Genomic DNA, 23,826 nt, shown 5'->3' on the forward strand with positions numbered 1-23,826 from the left:
AAAACAAATGTTGAAATCACAAAGAAATCAGACACAACCATCATATTTGTTACTCATAAACAAAATATATTTGAATATAAGTTTAGCACTTGTTTAGACAGGTAAAAAAATAAACCAATAAAATCAATCTCTGATAATGTTAATTGGAGTAGTATTATTAACTCTACTGTACAAGTTGATTTCTTTCAAAATAATTTACTGGAAAATCAAACTATTTACGGTAAGAAAGATGCATGTACAATTATAAGGCAACAATCGATGGGCAAAACGATTTAATTCTTGAGATAAGAGCGTTGAAGATGGATCAAGATTTGAATGATTTGATTATGTCTGAAATTGGATTCTTGTAAAGACTGAATCTAAAATCGTTACAAACATTTAGGTCATATATAATTATGATTTATCAAACTAAACCGGTTGATAGAATATGAATATTGCGAGGAGTCAATCTTTGTTAATTTGGATTTGTCAGGAAACTATTGAAGGTACGTTAAAAATCACCAAACCCCAGTTTCTAAATTGACCAAGTAAAAGTTTCAGAAGAGGTTGACGGAATCATTACCTATTGGTAGAATTTTCTATCCGATGAATCAGTTATAACAAATGCGCCCATTTTTTTCATCAGAAAGAGACTCCCTACTTTCACACAGGTGTCTTGTATCTACCGTGAAAGTGTTCAACAACAAAGAAGTAGAGCTGCGTTTCCCTGAATTAATTTCACACCAGGGCTATATAAATGAAGTCTTTTATTTTGTTGTATCACAGTTTAATGTGTAAAAATTTGTGATTGAAACACTAGTAAGACTCATTTCCACACACATGATCAAATCAAAATGCATAAAGATAAACAAAAACCTCTAAGTTTAAAATATGTTGCCAAATTTGAGAACTTTTCGTAAAATGTATAACAATGACATTCTTAACCAAAACCCAAATAATTTGAATGCAAAGCTTTAAATCTTTCTGTCCAATTTGAAATTATTCCTTTTTGGTTTGGTGTCCTTTTCTTCACAATTTTCGACGAAGAAAAAGTGTCAATAATGTTTAAAAATTGTATTCAACAACGATATATAGCGCATTTCGATTAAATGGAAAAATTAGAATTGTTGAAAATAATCAGTGTAATTTTAAAATACAAACACGGTCGTTTCATATCTTGAATATTAATTTTGACATATTGTTTATCAATAAATCAATAAATTTTATTCAGGAAAATGATGACATCGTCATCATGTAACAGCTTGTGCACACAGTGTCAAGAAGATGATGTACTAAACCAAGCAGTCACGTGGTGCACAGAATGTGAGGTGTTGCTCTGCATAGATTGTGACAAACATCACAATAAGTCACGGTCATCTCAACACCACAAAACCATGTCTACCAAAGATTACCACGAACAACCTGCATTCATTCATGAAGTAAGTAGTCGATGCAAAAACCATAATAAAAAGTTAGAACTTTACTGTTCCTTCCATGCATGCCCATGCTGTGTACAGTGCGTGTCCAATCACCAGAAATGTCAAGACATGAAACCATTGAGTGATATTCTGACACATGTTAAATCATCTGCCTCTGTCCAACAACTTGAAAATGATTTAAAAGATCTTGAGGAAAACTTTGATGATATTTTGATTTATTTGAAAAGCAGACTCGACAAAAGCCATATTCAGAAAACAGAAGCCATTGAAGAAATTCGTGCTATGAGGGAATCCCTAGATGATTACATAAACAGGTTAGAACAACAAATTCTCGATAACTTAGAATCTAAGCACTCGAAACTGAACTCAATTATACACACTCTTGTAAAACAAATAGAACATCGATCAGTTAAAATTCACAAATTACAAGAAGATTTTTCCAAAATGACAGAATTTGCGACAGAGTTTCAAATGTACGTTGGTTTAAGAGAAATTGAGAAGACAACATCCGAAGCTACAAAATACATTTATGATTTGGAGGTTGGTGGCCACTTGAATGAACAAAAATTAGAAATTAAAATTTCACCCTCCCTTCAATCAGTTATAGAGGAAGTCAAATCATTTGGAGACATAGATATCACCACCAATAATAATAGCACTTTTTCTGTACATCTTAATACTGAAAGAAGAGATCAAGCACAATTTTTAGTTCATACTGATCCTGGAATGGATCAAATTGAGCCATCATTACTGAAAAAATGGAAAATTCCAAAGAAAATGAAACCGTGCTATGTAATAGCCTGTAGAATACTACCAGATGGTAAAATTTTAATTCTTGATAACAGGCAACGAAGACTATTGATTTTCAGTAAAAGTGGTATCTTTATTAAAATTGTGGTGACATTCAAGGTCAATCCCTACGATCTGTGTTTTATAAGAAATAATACAATAGCTGTCTCATTTCGTATGACAAACCTGATAGAACTGGTTGATATAGCTAAAAACGAAACTACCAAAAGATTGATTCTTTCTCATGCCTGTCATGGAGTATCAAGTGATGGTCAGGTTTTGGTCATCAGTAGTGTTAATGAGAAAAAGAGTTCTTTAATCAATCTGAAAAATATGTCTCCTAAAATCTTAGAAGGAGTTTGGGGCACATGTATTGCACTATTCAATGAAAACATTTATTGCGCTGACAGCTATACGAACAAAGTAAGTTGCTACCGTAGGTCTGGAGAACCTCTATGGACATTTATGCACACTAACATACGAAACATATATGGACTTGCATTAGACGTTAATGGCTATGTTTATATAGCTTCGTATAAAAATGATGTAATCGTGGTGGTGTCACCAGATGGTAAAACAAGCAAAATAATACAATCAAACGCTGATGGTGTTATCAATCCTACAGGAACAGACATTAACAAAGAAAAGGGAATGATGATCGTGTCATGTCAAATCAGTAATGACGACGCGTATATCTTGGTTTTTAAAATTTGAAATGTTACAAAAAAGTCTACATATGTTACTGAAGGTGTTAAATCTCTTCGTCAGGAGGAAGATTCATTTTATTACATGAAATATTATTTTTGAATTTTGAATATGCGGAAAGGATGTGTAAGAGAGGCGAAAGATACCAAAGGGACATTCAAAACTTATCCACTACTTTAGATTAACACAAACTACACATGATTTGATATGCTAGTATATTTTTTATATCTCCCTCTTGCTATTTCAAACTTTAATATGTGCAATAATGTGAATTATTTTCATAAGTCCTTTGTTGTTATATGTACCCCAATTGAGTTAGTTCTAATACGAAAATTTCTGCTATCATTAAAAAGATCACTCGTCCAGACATCAATATATTTTAACATAAAGTTTTATGATATTCTTTTATAGGAAAATTTGGATAGAACATTTTAGTTTGATCTAACTGAAAATAACTTTACTTTTAAGATTACCATTATGGCTTATTTTCAGACGGCAAGAACTTTGATAATGTAATTTACGTAATAGAGTGTACCTTGTGTGGTCTACTTTATGTTGGCGAAACTCGACAAACATTGCGTAATAGGATGAACCAATGCCGGTCTGATAATAAATATCCGGCATCCAGGATTCTATATTACCATTTTAATCAATCGGACCATGATCCTTCTTTATCCATGAAAGTAAGCATCGTTGAGAAAATTTACCACCATACTAATACCCCTATACTAAGAATGCCTTTCAGAACAGAGATAATTTCTGGATAAGTGAACATAGAAAGATTTAATTCGCAATGCTTTCCTCCATTAAGATGGTACAATACACTACAAAGTTATTGTTTTGGGATATAATTCGGCATATTTTATAAAACATGAGCTAGAAAAAAAAACATGCTACACCGAAGAACAAGTGATCAGTATCCTGGAGTTTCTCATTGACACTATCTTTGTTGAATTTGGAGTTAGAATTTTTCAGCAGGTTGTCGGCCTTCCTACGGGCGCCAACTGTGCACCTCTCTTGGCCAAACTATAATTATTTTCATATGAGTCGGAGTTCCTACAGACACTTGTTAAAACGAGTAGACAATTAACAATATGAACGTTTCTGATTAAGTTGTGTCCCATTGATATATCCCACTGAACTAGAGATTTAAGAAACCACAGAAACAGCCTCCTTCGCCTTATTACTAGACCTTTACCTTGCACAGTGGTCATCTCAATACCAGAATCTATGACAAACAAGACGATTTCAATTCTGAAATTTTAAATTTTCCTCACCTTAGTAGCAACACAGTAACTTCACTCGCGTATAGAGTATACATTACTCATACGTTATTCCAGAGCTTGCAGATTCGTCTCATACTTTGTAAAACGTCATCGGTGTCTGAGCCAAAAAATAATGATCCAAGGTTTTGTCTAGGTTTCTAGATTCTAGGTGCTGAAGTTGTGTATTTTGTTATCTATCTGACAGTTTTCCCTTTAGATGTTTTCATGCTATTATGTTTCTTTTCGTCGTATGACATTTGAAGTGACTCGGTATTTATGCATCCAACTATCGGGTTTGTCTTTGGGCGATCCTGATGCAAGTGGGTCCTGAGATGCGATTCGGACGCAAAAGGTTGTACAGCGTTGTTTCCATAATTTTTTTATTTTGTATTCATATAATTGTACTTAATTTGTGCTAGATCGAGAAAGTGTATACTATAAACTTTGTCACTTTAATATCAACTACAAAAACTTTTTTGTTGCCGTCTTTGTTAAATGAACTACTAGTATAAATTACATTTTTTTGTTGTCATCTTTCTTAGATTTATTTATTTGTTTGTTTGAATTCTTTTGCCATTTGTGTTGTATGTCTGTTATATATGTTTACTCAGTTTTGACTGCTGGATCCCACTAAATGTCACATTAACTCATTACGTCTGTTTGAGTTGCTTACCCGATTTTGTCAATACAACGGAACTATAAACAATTGTGAGGTTTAGATAGATATAAAACCAGGTTTAACCCACCATTTTAATTTCGAAAATGACTGTACCAAGTCAGGAATATGACAGTTGTTTTTCACTTGTTCCGTTGATTGATAGCGTTTGATTTTGCCGGTTTTTATGGACTTCCCCTTTTCGAATTTGCATTGAGGTTCGGTAATTTTGTTTTACTTTTTTCCATATATCATAACTGCAGATTGGCGTTGTAATTTTTCTGTCCAGGACAAATAATCGGTTATGTCTGTCCTTTGCAAATAGCCAGTTATTCTGCCCTATTCGTGTTGACGACAAAATAGTTCCTAACATCTATAGCAGATTAGGAATATGCCTGTTTTGTTAACGTCCAGTAAAATGACAGCGGAATTTGTCAAAGAAACAAAAAACATTAACATTAGAATGGGGTTGCTTATAATTGCTACCATCAATTTCATTTGAACTTTGGTGGATAATTGTCTCATTGGCAATCATTCCTTGCGCTGATATGGGAGTCTTGGGATGATACCAGGGCCGTTAGGAAAAAGGACATATTATAATCTTTAATTTCGCAGATTTAAGATTTTATCTTTTGTGTATTCCTTTAAAAAATATTCTTGTAAATCTTTGATCAATAATTTTTCAGTCATCATTTACATAATAATTTCATGTAGTGCAGATCATAAGAAATATCTATTAAAATTATTAAATCTACAATTTTTACATGTATCAAACATCTAACATTATATTGAGGCCTATAATTGTGTAAATAGTGTCTACTTAATTATATAAGATTAAGTTAGGTAATTTGGTCCATATGATTGGCATTTACGAAGTTGGTATTTCAATAAAAGCCCCACCTTACCTCTATAAGTTTTTTTATCATGGCAGTTGTCTATCAAACTGATATTGCAATAGTACTCTTTCCTTATGAAAATAACCCTACTAAGCAACAATTTGACAAACTACAGACTTACATACATGAATGAACTGCTTTCAAGATGTAACAAAATTTTGCTCACTGTTTATAAGTGTACTTTTCCACAGACATTAAAACTATTGGTAACACTATTTCAGTATGTGTATATTTGTAGCTAAATTTGCTATATATATATATATCCTGTTTGGTGAGGCTGGTGCCCTAAGTCATGTATAGGAACAATAGATTCAATATTTTCAAAAACGAACATCTAAAATGGTAATTATGACACAAAAGGGCAACTTCTTGGGCAAACTAGCAGTTCACAACAATTAAGAGAATTATCCTTTTCCCTAAAAGAAAGTCTATGTTAAGTAAACATAATTTTTATATAAAAAATATCATTGGTAACCAGGACCACCTTGTTTAAAAAAATAAATCATATCAGAGGTTTCCATGTTTTTTGTTTAATTGTGTAAAGATAACATTGAACCCAGCGGCTGCACGTATAACTTTGACTAAGAAAATATAAGTTAAAGAGACATTTTGACTTGTCAAAAGCAGATAACTTATAATATAAAAGACCTGTATTCCAATGTCCCACCTCTGAGTTCCAAATATTTGATCTGTCCAAGGGCTGTAACAAAAAAACAAAATATTTATCTTTTTAACTGTTTAATATATATATTATTAGTTACATAGTGTGCTAGTGACCTAATACGATATATATGGGGTCAGTAAATTCCATATAGAATCTGGCAAAAATTGTAAACATGAGAGCGCTTACAATTGAATTTTTCTGTAGACTATAAATTATTAAGGAACATGTTTCTTTATTATATATGGAATTTACTGACCCCATATATATCGTATTAGGTCACTAGCACACTATGTAACGAATTTATCTTGCCGACTATCTTAACATGTGGTATTGAGACTAGTTGCCTATCAAAGTAATCATTTCTTCAATACCGTTAGTATCAAGAACCTACTTCCATTGGTCTTTACAAAAAAAAAATGCCAACAATAACAACTTGTTAGCTTTAAATGTGTTTTATGAATTTATTTCAATCGTTCATCATCAATTTCTTCGTCCGTTAAAACCTTTAAGATTTTTCCTCAACACCGTTTTGTTCTTATAAAAGGACTTAACACCAGTACTAACCGTGTATTGAAATAAGCCCCGCCTACTAACCCAATATGGAACCCTACTAACCCAATATGGAATATACACGGTCTCCACGCGGTTGCTTTTAACCAATCATATTCCTAGAAATGTATAGGAGGTAAGATAATACAAGATATATAGGCATGAAAAAGCTAACAATGTTATTTTCATATACTTCTATTTCCAAGTACATAGTTTTTGAAAAAAATAGTTTGTCGGCACTCTTCTAAAAACTTGCTGATATTCATTAGATTTAATTTTCTAAGGGACCTCACTCCTGTGAAAATAATTGATCTGGCTGATATTCAAACTTGTTCAAGACTTGCTGTCATGAACCTTTGATATAAATTTCTTACATATCAGGAAAAAGTTGTATACATGAGAGCACTTACAATGGAATTTTTCAGTAGACTATAAATTTCTAAGGAACATGTTTCTTTATTATTTGTTGATCAACGCTGATTTTTAAAAACTTGTCCAAGTCTTGGTGATATGAACCTTTGCTATAATTTTACTAAATATCTGCAAGAATTGAACACTTGAGAGCGCTTACAATGGTATTTTCTATAAAACTAGCAGTTTCTTAGGGTAAAACGTATAGCAAAAATACTGAACTCTAAGGCAAATTCAAAAAGGGGAAGTTCATAAAAACTGATACAACCAAAAGCTATCAATCAACGGAACAAGTGAAAACAACTGCCATATACCTGACTTGGTACATACATAGCTCCTGTAAAAATCATGGACGAACAGACGGATGGAGGAATGACAAATATGTCTTTGTCCCCGCAACTAGTCAGGCCTGGACAAAAACAACAACCTTTTTCACAAAGGAACTTTATATACATTATTTTTGATTTTTTAAAATGTCATACAAAAATAAAAAAAACAAAAAAAACAAACAGGAAACATATTTTTACATACTTTTCCCAAGTGAGAAAACCAAACTGTAGTTGTCTTGTATCATATTTTAATGTATTGCCATTGGTTACTTGGGAAATTCAAATTGGTGTTAATGGTTGATATTTGATTGTTAAATTTATTCACAACTCTTATAGACTCGTTAGGATTTATTGCATAACATATTATGTAGCAACCAGTCTTTTGCCCTCCATATGTCGTTTGTAAATTTTTGTTGTTGTTTCATTTTACGTAAACCCAACACCTACATATATTTATAATATTTTTTTTCCTAATTATGGTCGCTATCATTACCCTATATCTATTAAAAATATCCAGCAGAAAATGACAATTTGTACATGTTTAAACAAATAAGAGATTAAAGCCAATAGATATATTCACAATTTAGTGTTTTTGGACATTAACTTCCTTGTACAACTTCCTCATACAACTTCCTTTTCATGATTCCATCACACCATCATAATATTTATGGTAAGAATGTTTAAAATGTTCAAACGTTCGCTGATTATATTTTGTATTAAATTTGAAATATACAATGATTTGACAATAACGAAGCAGCAAAAACTTTAGTATACACATTTAATTTTTTATGTCCTGAAAGTTTAAAATATATATCTTAATTCACAGATGACCACGGATATATTCCAACTGTTGTAACTGAAATCCCGTCCATTTTCCCCCGAATATGACCTACCGAATAAGACATATCACCGGATTTTGTACCAACATGAGCAACACGACTGGTGTCACATGTGGAGCAGGATTTTCTTACCCCTCCAGAGCACCTGAGATCACACCCGGTTTTTAGTGGGTTTCGTTTTGCTCAGTAATTGGTTTTCTATGTTGTGTTTTATGTACTGTTGTTTGTCTGTTTGTGTCTGTTTTTTTTTAACTTTTTTAGCATTTTAGTTGTCGGTTATTTTCGACTTATGACTTTGAATGTCCCTTTTGTATCCTTCGCCTATCTTATGCTTTTGTCGTTATCATGTTTCGGCAGATTTCTGATATTCTCATCTGGTTTTATTCTCTATCTACTAGAGTCAGGGCAATCGAAAGCTAAACATGTGGTAAGAACATTTGTGTTTTGTTGATAACCACATATTAAACTCTTAGTGTCGTATTTGTAATTGTTGATGTGTTACTTGGTTGATCTGTCATTGAAAAATACTACGTAGATAACTAGAATGTTAACAATTGGAAAAAAAATGCAATTTAATATACTTGTTTTTGTAGAATTAGATATTCTCAACAAAATTCCAACTAGCATCAACATCTTTAAGAAGACACTCTTGTTTGTAAGGCAGTTGCTAATATGTGAATATTACGGTGAAAGTCTAAAAATGACGGAAGTTTAAGATCAAATGCAAGACAAAAATCAACAATATTACCACTGCTTTCAAAAAGATAAGATTTTTTTAATCTAAGGGACAAACTAATCACAATCTCATGCCATCTAATTTAGCTATTTATTTCAACATTAAATATATCTTTGAATATGATTAAAACTTTTCGATGGCTATTTTATTTCCAAATTGGGTCATGCAAGAAGAAAGATACACATCAAATTTTAGTAATCTTTTAATTCATAATAAAGATTTACCAACCATAAATCAGTGGAAAATCTAGTGACAAAATATTACCTCCACAGTAAACAGTAAGTTATTGATTGAAATTTACCAACAATAGAAATGAATGTTCTATTTTTTCATACACAATGGGACGCATATATAAGACAGTTTTAAATATATATTAAGTAAATTTACAATATCTTAGGATCACATCTATGGGATACGAGAATTGAAAATGTCCTTTGTTTCGGATAAATGAAATAAAATATTAATTTGCGTACCAACATGTGAGAAATCATGGAGTGGCCATTTTTTCCAACGTAGTGCAACAGTAACTTTATCAATATTATCAACTTTTCATATCTAAGATTTTTTTCAGTTAATATTGGAAATTTTACAACAAAATGAACATGTTAGACGTAATCAATGCACAATCACAATTTCAATTACCATGTAAAACCTAAATTATAATCATGTGTACAAGTTTGTTTTGGTGGCAGGTACCAGTTTTGGTGTACCAGAACATGTGTCCCACGCAGAAATTTTGTTATAGTTAAGCATTGAGGTATATAGTTGCATCATGTGGACTGAAAAAATAAATGAATCTAAATTCTAGGCTATTATACTACACAAGTAAGTAGTTGCATACACAGGTTGGGGATTTCCTGCACATATGGGTCCAATCAGAAGTCAAAATTGTGGTCTCCCCACTTGACGGCATCCAATCAAAGTGGGGAAAAAATTCAGTTTTATGTAAACAAAAATATCTTGAGATTTTGATGGTAAGGATAGGTTCGGACAAGGTTCTAATTCACTGAATATCATTTATCTCTTGAATTTTGCCTGAAATTCTTGTCTGCTATTAGCAGGATTCTGCAAGTGAGGATTAGATTTGTATCAAAGAATAACATTTTTTGCCTTATTTACAATGCATTTATAAATTTTAAAATCTCCATGCTGGACAGACACCCAAATTTAAAGGTTTTCTATATATTCACATAAGCACGCACACATCTTAGTTACTTGAAACCATACATTTTATTTGTATATAAGCTTGAATGAATTTTCAAGAAAATAAAATCATAAATCCATGAAATTCTAAAGATTTATTGTAAAATAACTGGTTTCTGCCACCTTTTAAAGTTCAATATTTCTACGCAAATTTATAATCATTGATTTTTTGATGATGTACAAAATGTTATTTAATATATCATACAAAAGTTAACAGAAATATTTTTTTTGGTTGGAAACGATCATAAATTCAATAAATTATCCATACTTTTGTAGGGAATTTTTAGGCGTAGTGATATCCTGAATTTACCGGAAGTTGTTCAAAGGCTGATCGCTGATCTTCACAAAGTGAAACCAAATGGTATTTAGTAAAACAGTTGGTAAAGTTTGTTAAACAGATTGAATTGTGGTAAGATACTATGTCATGTGCTGAAATGCACACGCTGATTACAAAACCATTCCTTCGATCTCCCATGAAGCCCATTTTATGTCCGTTGATTTGATGATCATGTATGACGAGGTCAAACAATTTTTATTCTTCTTAATGAATTTTGATTTGTATTAGAGCATATATAGTTGTCTATTTTACAGAAAGATTTATAAAAATAGGATTTTAAAAAAGTTGTTTGTTGTTCTATATGTTATTCAAGTTATATTTCCTATGGAGAGCAACTGGTTGCCATTACAACATGTTACATTGTAGAGAGTTATTTTTTAATTTATTTCTTGTGGTTTACAAAATGGCAAGAAAAAAGAATGAGTCAAGAATATTTGGTTTAGCTTCTGGAAAACACAGAGCAAAACGGCAAGGAATACGAATAGGTTCAGGCAATGTCAAACATGTTTTCAAGCGTACTTTGAAGGAAGGGACTGGAGTAAGAATTATAAAGAAGCATAGAGCAATTGCTAACAACAGAAGAATAATTAAACTACTAAAGCTAACTATAAAAAAAGAGATTCCAGGTGTACAGGTCTGTTGATGGAGAACTCAAAAGTGTTGAAATTAACAATATAGCTGCAACAGGACATAGAATAATAAACTTACAGTGTTTACAAAAACATGTTTCAGAGATAACGTGTCATGGCTATTTCCTGTGCAGTTCCAATAATTTTGGAATCCCAAGTAGCTCATTTTGGACTCGCTGTAATTCTCGCCGCTAAATGTACTGGATGTGGAAAAAAAGTTCATTTTGAAACTAGCCCCAAGTTATTGAATGTTGGAACAAGACACTATGACATCAATGTCAGAACTGTGTGGGGCTCGATAGTTAGTGGAAACGGTTTAGCTCACCTAAATGAACAATTGGACAGCATGGATTCACCAACTATGGCCCAGAACACATTCAGCGTTATTGAACACGAAATTAATTAGTTGTGGAAAGTAATGATAGAAGAAGAAATGTCATCAGCCATAGACTTGGAGAAAAAGATCGCAATAGAAAAGAATAGATATCATGAAGGTGTGCATAATTTTAATACAGTTATATATCCCTTACAAAACTATGATCATTGACAAATGACATTCATGATAATCATGACAATGGGAGCTAAATTAAAAAAAAAGTAAAAAAAAAAAAAGAAACTGCATACAATTACATTTGTAAAATATCTAGGAGAATATTCAAAAGGGTGTAGTTGCACTTCTAATTTTTAGACATTAAATGTCCAATTTCTTTTTATATGTTTACCACCACGATATTATAATTATAGAGGGGAACAGCCCTGGTTTTCAAAACAGTATCCGTTATTGGAGGAGTTGCCGTTATAATTGGTGCAGAAACTAAAAAAATCTTGCACATAGGAATCCGCAATAAATATTGCTATATATGCAATAGATGTAACTCTCTAGGAATAACACCTAAAGACCATGAATGCTTTAAAACTAGACTGAATCAAGTCAATCAATGGAGTCTGATATCATTGTTGAGGGTTTTTGAAAGCTAATGATTTTGGAGTCCGTTATATGCAATTTATTGCAGATGGTGACTCATCTATTCATGCACAAGTTATGCAACGTGTTCCTGTTTGGGGAAAATTTGTACAAAAGATGGAGTGTGCCAATCACATAACCAAGTGTTTGAGGGGTAATTAAGAAAATTTAGTTAATGAAAATCCAAGTTACAAAGGAAAAGGCAAGCTATGTAAAAGGACCAGGATAAGAATTGTAAGTGCTGTCAGGTGTTCTATAAGAAGGCGGGCATCAGAAATAAATAAAACAAACGCAATCAAAAATTTGGAACATTATATCAGAATTACATCACATATTTATGGAGATCATACCAGATGCAATGAAGATATCTGTCAAGTAAAACAGAATTTAGGTAAAAACCAGAGTAATGAAGCACAAACGGATGTTATTGATGATAATGATGACGACAATGGTGATGATGATATTTTCTTGCAGCAGTCAGAAATGTGGACTCAAGTTACATCCTCGTCCTTACAAGCCCAAGAGCAGTCAAGAGGGTCTTACATGCTGTGTGAGTCAGATTTACAATCTGGAATGAGACAGGATCTGGCTCTCCTCCTCAACAATGTTGCACGTAAGGCAAGATCTTTGATAGGTAACTTTACCACTAATTTGGCCGAATGCTTGATGCATATGCGAACACAATTTGACGGTGGAAAGATGCTGAACCACTGTAACAGAGGAGCATGGCATACAAGATGCTATGCCACAGCATTAAGATTCAACAAAGGCCCAACTTGGTCTCCAAATGTGTGGGAGCAAGCTACTAAATCAACACCAGGTGTATATTTCGAAAAGCTTTATGAACAGCGTAAACAATGTATCAACAATAACAATACCACCAAAGACAAGTGTAGTATAAAACAAAATCGACGGAAAAGAAAAATGTCTTCTATAAAAGAATCAAATACAAAGAAAGCAAAACAACATTATGGAAAAGAATCTTTACAGGTTGAAACAGATATTACGTCGGAAGAATTAGAAAAATTAAAAATAAATTATTTGATTAAAAACATAGACATATCTGAAGCTGACATCATTAAAATTGAAAAACAAACAAAGTTGCAACTATGTTCTGAAATTTGAAAAGATGAAAGAAAAAAACGCATAACAACAAATTTTGGCTCAGTTGTAAAAAGAAATTCAAAAATTAAAATAGCACCATTGATAAAACAACTCATATACAGTACCTCAAAAGGCAACAAAACTACAAGAATTGGAATAAAAGAGGAAAAAGTTACCATCACTGAGTATGTAAATATTAAACAGAAAGAAAATATACACACCAAAGTTGAACAATCAGGACTTGTCATTGACAAAGATCATAAATTTTAAGGAGGAAGTCCAGATGGAATATTTACAGAAAACAATGCTAAAGGACTTATTGAAATTAAAAATTTAGTTCACGATAAGAATATTAATTTGACACAAGCTTCAATGTCAGTAAAAAACTTTTGCCTTGAAAAGATATCGAACAATTTAAAACTTAAAACAAACCACAACTATTACTTTCAATGCCAGGGTTTGTTGAATGTATGTAATTTACCATGGATATACTTTGTCGTACGAACATTAAATCCATATGATATACATATAGAACGAATATATAAGGACACAATACTTTGGCAAACCAAGATGATACAAAAACTAACAGCATTCTACCATAATGCTTTACTTCCCGAGTTAGTTTCACCACGCTACAACAAATATCCAGGAAAGAGAGAACCTGGCATATGAATAAGGAAGTGTTAGACGCGCTTTTATACATGTATGAATAATCTTCCACATGTACTTTAATATCCCAAAAAATGAAGGCATAGATTGTACTTAAATACGTGAATATTTACATAATCAAAAGTGACATATATATAATAGCCAAATCTTTCTTAGGTGAAGTTTACCTGAGAGAGTTATATACTTAGTTTGTTTATAAATATATCAATGTAGAATAAAAGAAAGAAAACATTGCATTACCAAAGCATTGACTATTAAACTGTTGAAATCCTTTTATGTCAAATACTGTAATGTATTTGGAACTTATGTAGATGTAAACAGGGGAACAACAATAGTGTAAAAATAAGGCTATTTTTACCTCCTTATTGATGCGTGTAATATAGGCATTCAGGGTTTTCACACAATGTAGAAAATAGTATCAAGCATTGCGCAATTTAATACTACTACAGCGATGCATATTTTTTTTATTGTATAATGTAAATGAAACTTAAATATTTTGCTTGAATTAATTGTGGCTTTGTCCACAGAAGATACGGAAATTATGATGGTAACATATATTATGTTCAGATATTTTGCACAACACACATAAATTATAGGCAATGTAAAGTCTCCTATTGTGTACAAATTAAAGTGTGTTAGAATATGAGAAAAAAGAATTCTTGTAATACTATCATGACTATTTAAACCTTAGAACAAAAATTATACAACCGATCAGTTGGTAGCTGTTATTATATTTTACTTATTTATTTCAGTACACTGAGGTACCGTATTTAGGAAGCACTTCGAGTCAACAGACATCTGGTAAAGTGAAGACAAGACGGAGAAAAACCTTGATAGTCGAAAGTGACACAGAGATAGATGAAGCAGTGGTAAAAACTACCAGTAAAGTTGCTAAAAGGTAAAATATAATATTATTTAAATGAGTACTAAAAATCAAAAGTACTAGTAAATTTTGTATGGTTGCAAAAGAGAGTGGAAAGATGTCAAAGGGATATTCAAATCATAATTCCAAAATAAACTGACAGCGGCATGGCAAAAAAAAAGAAAAAGATAAAAAGACAACTGCTCTCAAAACACAACATAGAAAACTAAAGACAAGCAACACTAACCCCACCAAAAACCTGGGTTGATCTCAGGTGCTCTTGAGGATAAGCAGATCCTGTTCCACATGTGGCACCCATCGTGTTGCTTTTGTTATTACAAACCCGGTGCTGAGTGTAATTTAGTAGGTTACGTTTGAGAAAAAAAGGATTAGCATTAACTAGAAAAACACTGTTTTGGATGGAAAGACCTAACTATACAATAAAAATATGGATATCAAACAAAAGTAAGTTTCAATAAATTTGATGACAATTTTCATATACCTCAGGTGTTTAAAAGGATCATGTTTACTCCATTGTATATGTTTCATTTTTAAATTTTCTATGTGATGGTTATGGCCTACACAAATTGAAGTTGTCCCCAACAAGCTATTACACATATAAATTTTGATTTATTATAAAAAAAACAATTCTTTTCTAAAATTACAAAAAAAAAAATGCAACCATCAAAGTTACTTAGATAAGAAAAATTGTTATTAAACTTGTTATTGAAATTTAAAAATAATTATTTTTTTTAATTTTCAGATCAAAACGCAAATGTTCTGGACCAAAATTTGTTGGGAGAAAAATATTACATGAATGGGTGGAAGAAAACAACAATAGAAAGTGGTATAAAGGCAGGGTCATTTCTGTTATCCAGAATAAAGATGGAGACAAAGATGCTGTCTATGAAGTTTTATATGAAAAATATGAGATTGATCATTTGCTAGAGGATTTTACAAATTCCTCTTTGAAATTGATTGATTTATACATGTAAGTACAATATGATAATTTAATGTGCACCAATAGCTTGATAAGGATGCTTTCCTAACAAATAATTTCAACAACACTACAAAAATAAGGATGTCTGAACTTGGTTTAGATAATCAAATCCGATAAACCAAAAAATAAAACGTGTAATATTACAAATATAAAATGTATATGTGGTATGATTGCCAGAGAGAAAAATATAATCAAGAAACAAAAACCTGTTGATTCAATCAAATTTTTTTCAATGTATTGCCTTTGGAGGAATGGAACAAAAGCTCACAATTCATAATGTTATGGTATAGAACCACTAATTCAGGCCCGGTCGGAAAGAACATACAAGAAAGTAGTACATATTTTAAACAAAATAGTTCCTACGCATAGCTGTATCTTTGTCAATAGTGGGAATATTTGGGTAGTGCTAGTATCAAATGAAAGCTTGGGGACTTGGGGTCACTGTAGAACCCTTGTTGAAAGTTTTATTTGAATAATAAAGAAGTATAGGAAATTTTAATAGGAGGGCTCATTTGGCCTGTTGTTCAGATCAGAAGTTCCTGTTTTTGTACTATCAAACTTCCGGGAACCAGTACGCTCTAATATGCAATTAAAGGTATGTTGATTTTTTCAGCACAAGTCAGCATAAGGTACAGTTTTGACATGAAATAACTGCCACTTTATTTGAACTTAAGATAAAGTAGCCATTTATGCTTGAAATTGCAGAATTTAACATAGAAAGCAATGGGGCTATAAATTAGTGGTTTTATACCTATTACTGACAGGCATGTGAAATTCTATTTTTAGAAATCATACCCTTTACAGTGAAAATTGGTCACATTTGTTGTCAGAAATCATGTTACATTATTTTTTTTATGTAACAATTATGTTAGTGTCAAATTATAGCCCTCAAATTGCTACAATAAGGTATTTTAGCCTTTTTTGGTCATTTAGCATGCACACAGTTAAGATTTTACCTGAAATTTAAATTTTTGGATTATCTAACACTGAAACCAATGAAACTTGTATATTATGACTAGTTTATGGTATAAATATTGTTTTTGGTCAAATTATCTAGTGAGTGTTCATGTTTTATTGTGTTTCTTGGTGAATTATTTATTTCAAGGAAAATTGGTGTATACTTATATAGGAATTCCAAAATCTCACTTGAAATGCATTTTATAACCAGTTTAGCAAGTTGTCTAGCTTGGAGATACATAAATTGCTTTGTTGATTCATGTTTATACATGAAAGTATGGTTTTTTTACCTAATCACTCTCCTTTTCCAACATGTAGAAAAAAGGGGGGACAAAATTATCAATTATATTTTATGTTTGGACCACTGTATTTATATTCAAGGAAGAATCTCTGATAAAAATAAGACATATAGGTAAGAACACTGTTATTTGAGTAGATATTAACAAATCAGAACTGGTAAAAATTGAAAAAGTGTCATATCTGTCACTATTAGTATCCATATGTAGTTTTCTTTGTTTAACGCATATGTTACTACCAGTCCAATTTGAGCTTGAATTCAGTGATATAGTGTTTTGACAAAAGCTTTATGTGTTTTTCTATGCTAGAAATAGATCATAGAAGGAAATTAAGTCAAGCAGAAGTCAATATAACAAGTTTGGTGCTGTTATAGGTATAGAACCACTAATTCAGGCCCGGTCGGAAAGAACATACAAGAAAGTAGTACATATTTTAAACAAAATAGTTCCTACGCATAGCTGTATCTTTGTCAATAGTGGGAATATTTGGGTAGTGCTAGTATCAAATGAAAGCTTGGGGACTTGGGGTCACTGTAGAACCCTTGTTGAAAGTTTTATTTGAATAATAAAGAAGTATAGGAAATTTTAATAGGAGGGCTCATTTGGCCTGTTGTTCAGATCAGAAGTTCCTGTTTTTGTACTATCAAACTTCCGGGAACCAGTACGCTCTAATATGCAATTAAAGGTATGTTGATTTTTTCAGCACAAGTCAGCATAAGGTACAGTTTTGACATGAAATAACTGCCACTTTATTTGAACTTAAGATAAAGTAGCCATTTATGCTTGAAATTGCAGAATTTAACATAGAAAGCAATGGGGCTATAAATTAGTGGTTTTATACCTTATGCTATCTGTTGGTATACATACTTACATTTAATATGTAAAAAGGGAGGTAATAAGCATTAACAAATTTTTTATTTTTTTTTTAACAAAAAAAAGATATTTTCTTTATTCACTAATAAAGTTAATCGCTTTGGTAAAATAAGGTTCAATTTTGTTCAGCCACCATTGTAACTTTCTAACTTCATTTATATTATATAACATATACCATTTAATGATTTCTGAAACCATGCTCTCCATACTTTCGACAAAAGTAGTTCCAAGATGGAAGATTTCATTGTTTTTTCAATTGAAAACCAAACACTAACATTTTAATTTAATTAAAATCAAGCAAATAATGCATTAAATAACCTTGGTAGCACATATATATAGTTACAAAGAATGATTTTATTTTATTTTTTTTATAGTTTTAGAAGACGAAAGATATACAGGGCATTTTTTCTACAAAAGGACTTACATATGGTATTATATTTCTTTTATTTGACATCTAATATTTAAATCAATATACCACTATTATAGTATTGACCATGATGAACACATTGAATGTAATAAGTCATAAATTGTTTGGCATAAATATTTTAAATGTTTTTTTTTGTTTTTTTTTTGATAAAGTTTGTTATGATGAACCTAAAATGTTGCTATGCGAATAAATTCCTGGAGTACCAACTTTAATATATTTTTCTTCTTGCTATATGCCTCTCTAAAACACGCCAATTATCCGTACATGTATGCAGCTAGATCAGAGAAGTTCAGGGGAAGATTCCTGTGGATTCGATTGATATTTAGCAAAGATTAAATCGAAAGAAATATCTGTATTACTGAAAAATTATTACACCAGGGTTTTCGATATCACAAACTAGTCAAACCATTTACTAAATTTTATCATCGGTACAAGGACATCATTCGCAAATATAAATCAGCATGCAGACATCTTATACGTTCAGGTATTTCACATCCAATATTTTATGGTAATATTCTTTACCAAAGCACAAAAATGTCAGCATTCACCTCAAAAGCTAACCAAACCTTTAAACAGACTTATTCGGAAAGGATATAGTTACGATACTGTTGTCAAGTCATTAAGGATTGCATATTTTGGTATTAATATTGATTCACTCATAGGGTCTTTGCATCGGAAATAAACACATTTATTCTAAAACCAGTTGTTGGCATGGTACGGGTTGTGTTCTTCTCATATATTTTATGATGGTATGATACTAAACCCCTAACGGGATGGATTGTACTTGATTTTCATATGATGAAGACATAATCTTTCAATCAGTTTAATTGAGGTCTGGACCTGGCATGTCAGTAACTGCTGGTATTCTTTTGTTCATTTATGCATCATTGTCATTTTGCTTAGTTCCTTTTGTCACCTATTCTGACATCGGACTCGGACTTCTTTTAACCTGAGTTTTACTGTGCGTATTGGTATGTGTTTCTTTTTTCTACATTGGCTAGAGGTATAGGGGGAGGGTTGAGATCTCACAAAACATGTTTAACCCCGCCGCATTTTTGCGCCTGTCCCAAGTCAGGAGCCTCTGGCCTTTGTTAGTCTAGTATGTTTTTTAATTTTAGTTCATTTATATGTTTTGGAGTTTGGTGTGACGTCCATTTTCACTGAACTAGCACACAATTTTATTTAGGGGCCAGCTGACGACCACCTCCGGGTGCGGGATTTTCTCGCTGCATTGAAGACCCATTGGTGGCCTTCGGCTGTTGTCTGCTCTTTGGTCGGGTTGTTGTCTCTTTGTCCATTCACAATTTTATTAACACTTTTAAAATTAAGTTACTAAGCAAATTCAAACGGACCTTATCCGGATGTAAACATTGAATGTGAATACACAGAGAACACCGCAAATACAAGTACAGAACTAGAGAAGACTTTTTCTTAAAATTCCATAAAAATATAGTAAAAATCTTTAAACCGATAACCTGGTTTAATAATATTTTTAATAACATTAACTTTTTTAACCTGTACAAACATGACTTTTAGATTGTTATATTCACGGAAAAACAATATTTCTATACTAAAAGTTCACGTGAAAGAGCAGACCGGTGTACTCGAAAACTTAAATGTTAAAGATAGGTATATTTTGGAAAATTGTTACATGTTAAGGACTATGTTGAACACTCCGAAATTTTTTGACCTGAAAGATCATTAGATTTTGTATGTACATGATTTTCTCCAATTTTTTTTATCGTTATGCATCAAAGATTTACATTTTTAAAATTTCAGTTTCACATGCTTCTAATGCAATTATCTTTGTAAATAATGAACATAAAATATCGTGTGTTTGCATATATATTTCTAATAACACAGTTAAACCAAGAGTTCCAAATGGTGAAGTTAAAAACATCCCTTCGTAAATTTTACGGACGCCATCACGAGTTGGTTGACCGTTATGGAATAACCGTTTCACAGATGATATCGACTATGTTCCTTATGTCGTCACTACAATATCCTTCCCTTTTCACGAATGGGACCTACCGAATTAGACTATTTACCGGATTGGTAATAATATAAGCAACACGACGGGTGCCACATGTGGAGCAGGATCTGCTTACCCTTCCGGAGCACCTGAGATCACTAGTCTTTAGTTTTCTATGTTGTGTCATCTGTACTATTATTTCTCTGTTTGTCTTTTTATTTTTGGCCATGGCGATGTCAGTTTGTTTTCGATCTATGAGTTTGAATGTCCCTCTGGTATCTTTCGTCCCTCTTTTTTAACAAATAAGTTCTTTAAATTGTACGATTGTTTTTGAAAAACAAATTTTGATCAATACCGTCACCGGCTTTGTTTTACTATTGTTTTCTTAACTCTTTTCAACAAAATGTCTAATTTGGTAGAAGTTTAACTAACACAAATATTGGTCGTGTTTACCAAAAAAGTACTTATGTCATTTTTTAAACATAAATTTATTGCAATCAAAACCCTATTGTCAATGGCTTGATAGCTATATTTGGCTATATTTCGGACCTTATCATTGAGTTTTTGAGTACACACAACTTAAACAGTATGTGAACATTCTTTAGATCATATCTATACTCATGTCAAGCAATGTATTAATAAATGTAAACTCAGACATGTACGTAACTTTGCCTTACACTATGTATTAAGGTAAGGGACAATGGACAAATGCATAAGGCATCTTCATATAAGGTTTATATTTTCCAGTTCTTGTACCTTCAAGAAGATAAAACTTTATAAAATAATTTATTATATTTCTGTTTATGTATTAGCATCCGTATGTCTATGTTGTTTCACATATTTCTTTCTAAGTAATACACAATAACATACAGACCCAAACCATTTTATTTGTCATCAACTAATAATAAATTTCAGACATAAAAGACAATGGCATCATCATCATCGTGTAAAGATGTCTGTACACTTTGTAAAGACGACGATGTATCAAGTCAAGCACTCACATGGTGCACAGAATGTGAGGTTTTCCTTTGTATGGATTGTGATAATCATCACAAAAAATCACGATCATCTAAATACCACACAACCATGCATACTGAAGATTACCACAAGCTACCTGCATTCATGCAAAAAATAAGCAGCCAGTGCAAAGAACATAATAAAAAGTTTGAACTGTTTTGTACTTTCCATGCATGTCCATGTTGTGTCCAGTGTGTTACAAAACACCACAAATGTCAAGACATGAAGCCACTGTCAGACATCCTTACAAATGTTAAAGCCTCTGTCTCTGTCCAGCTACTCGAGAAAGATTTAAAGGTTCTGACGGAAAACCTTGACGAGAGTGTAAAGTATTTGAAAAGCAGGATTAATGAAAATAACCTTCAGAAAACAAAAGCCATTGAAAAAATTCGTACTATGAGGAAGTCCATAGATGATTTCTTAAACAGGTTAGAACAACAAACTTTTGATGACTTAGAATCTAACCACTCTAAGCTTGAATCAAATATTAACACTCTTCTGAAACAAATTGAAGATCGATCAGTTAAAATACACAAACTTCAAGACGAATATTTCAAGATGACACAATATGCCACCGAGTTACAAATGTACTTTGGTTTGACTGAAATGGAGAAGATAACATCTATAGCAACAACATACATAGAAAATGTAGAGAGTGGGGACTACTTGAAGGAAAATAACTTAGAAATTAAAATTTCATCTGCGCTTCAATCAATTTTACAAGATGTCAAATCATTTGGAGATATAAATATCACGTCTAGCCCTTCTACTGTTCAAATTAAAGCAGGAAGAAAAGATCAAGCACAACAATTAGTACATACTGTTCCTGAGGTTAATCAAATTAAGCCATCATTACTGAAAACAGTGACAATGCCCGGAAAAATTGGCTCCGTAACTATATATGCTTGTAGAATTTTACACGATGGTAGTTTTCTAATCATTGATCACAAAAAAGATCGACTTTTACTTTTCAATAATGAGGGCATCTTAATGAGAACTGTGGTGACATTCGAAGTCAATCCATATGATCTTTGCATTGTTAGAAATAATACAGTAGCAATCTCACTCGGAACATTAAAGCAGGCAGTTCTGGTTGATATAGAAAATAACAAAATAATTAAAAGAATTGAACTTTCTCATAACTGCGGAGGAGTTACAAGTGACGGTCAAATTTTATTTGTCATCTCTGCTCTTGATGACAAGTGTACTATAGTTAATCTGACAGATATGTCTCATAAAATCATAGGAGTTGGAGGAAGCTTTATTTCGTTATTTAAAGAAAAAATTTACTGCACTAACTCGAGAGAAGACAAAGTAAGTTGCTTCAAAACGACTGGGGAACCACTATGGACATTTATGCACAAGGATATTAAATATCCAAATGGAATTGCATTAGACATCTATGGCTTTGTTTATGTGGCTTCTTTTAGATCCAATAAAATCGTGGCTGTGTCACCAGATGGGAAAACAAGTAAGACAATACTATCAGAAGCTGATGGAATTGTTGGTCCTATTGGAATAGACATAAAAAGAGACACAGGAATGATAATAGTTTCAAGCAGAATAAGTTCTAAAAGACAAAACATTTTTGTTTTCAAAATTTGAAAATATGTTAACTGTAGATTTGATAACAAAGGTGTTAAGAATTATCTCTGACAAGGGCAAGTTTACTTCTAAAATTTGATAAATTTTCTCTTTTTCAAAATAAATTTTTTAAAGTTACATAGGTAAAACAAACACCGACAACAGGCTTAACTACCCTACTCCAAAACTTAATAGTAAAAAGTAAAATAGCAAAAATACCGAACAAGCATGACATAAAAAATATTTTGTTTTCCTAACTTGTAATGTGTTTCTTGGTGGCAAAAAAAAAAAATTTAAACTGAATAAAATATATATAAAAAAAACCAACAACAGGCTAAACTATCCTAGTCCAAAACTTAATAGTAAAAAGTAAAATAACAAAATACCGAACTTCAAGGAAAATAAGGTTCAACAAATGTAAAACCAAACAGACCTAAAAAAAACATATCTCTCTTCAAGCATGACATAAAAAAGATATTTTGTTTTCCTAATTTGTAATGTGTCCCTTGGTGGCAGAAAAATAAAATTTAAACTGAATAAAATATATTTTTTTCATTACCAAAACCTAGTATAGCATGATTAAATGAAAAAAAATATTTTGAATATGACAAGATTTTCAAGAATTGTCTAAAAAACACAAATTAATAAAAGATTTAAGAAAAAATAACCTTGAAAC

General features: G+C 31.8%; 2 protein-coding genes across 4 annotated transcripts in view; one reads left to right on the forward strand and one right to left on the reverse strand.

Moving 5' to 3' along the window:
• LOC127698854 (aftiphilin-like) overlaps nucleotides 1-23,826 on the reverse strand; it is a 538,231-nt gene that overhangs the window by 26,688 nt on the left and 487,717 nt on the right. The window lies entirely within an intron of this gene.
• LOC127698868 (tripartite motif-containing protein 3-like) lies at nucleotides 1,357-23,288 on the forward strand. Of its 3 annotated transcripts, none has more exons than XM_052202570.1 (7): nucleotides 1,357-1,418; nucleotides 9,114-9,175; nucleotides 10,736-10,868; nucleotides 14,915-15,060; nucleotides 15,788-16,015; nucleotides 18,525-18,579; nucleotides 21,465-23,288. In XM_052202570.1, exon 7 carries the CDS (start codon nucleotides 21,477-21,479, stop codon nucleotides 23,169-23,171), a length of 1,695 nt encoding a protein of 564 aa, XP_052058530.1. In that variant the 5' UTR covers nucleotides 1,357-1,418; nucleotides 9,114-9,175; nucleotides 10,736-10,868; nucleotides 14,915-15,060; nucleotides 15,788-16,015; nucleotides 18,525-18,579; nucleotides 21,465-21,476; the 3' UTR covers nucleotides 23,172-23,288. The 3 variants fall into 3 exon arrangements, with proteins under 3 accessions (XP_052058530.1, XP_052058533.1, XP_052058532.1); XM_052202572.1 differs by lacking the exon at nucleotides 1,357-1,418 and adding an exon at nucleotides 8,308-8,351; XM_052202573.1 differs by lacking the exons at nucleotides 1,357-1,418; nucleotides 9,114-9,175 and adding an exon at nucleotides 8,302-8,351.

This window comes from Mytilus californianus, unplaced genomic scaffold, assembly GCF_021869535.1.
Source record: "Mytilus californianus isolate M0D057914Y unplaced genomic scaffold, xbMytCali1.0.p SCAF_4, whole genome shotgun sequence".
In the NCBI taxonomy this organism is placed as follows: Eukaryota; Metazoa; Mollusca; class Bivalvia; order Mytilida; family Mytilidae; genus Mytilus; species Mytilus californianus.

What these genes read in the sequence shown, in the direction of transcription:
- LOC127698868 (XM_052202570.1), top strand. Translation starts at nt 21,477, where the DNA reads ATGGCATCATCATCATCGTGTAAAGATGTCTGTACACTTTGTAAAGAC.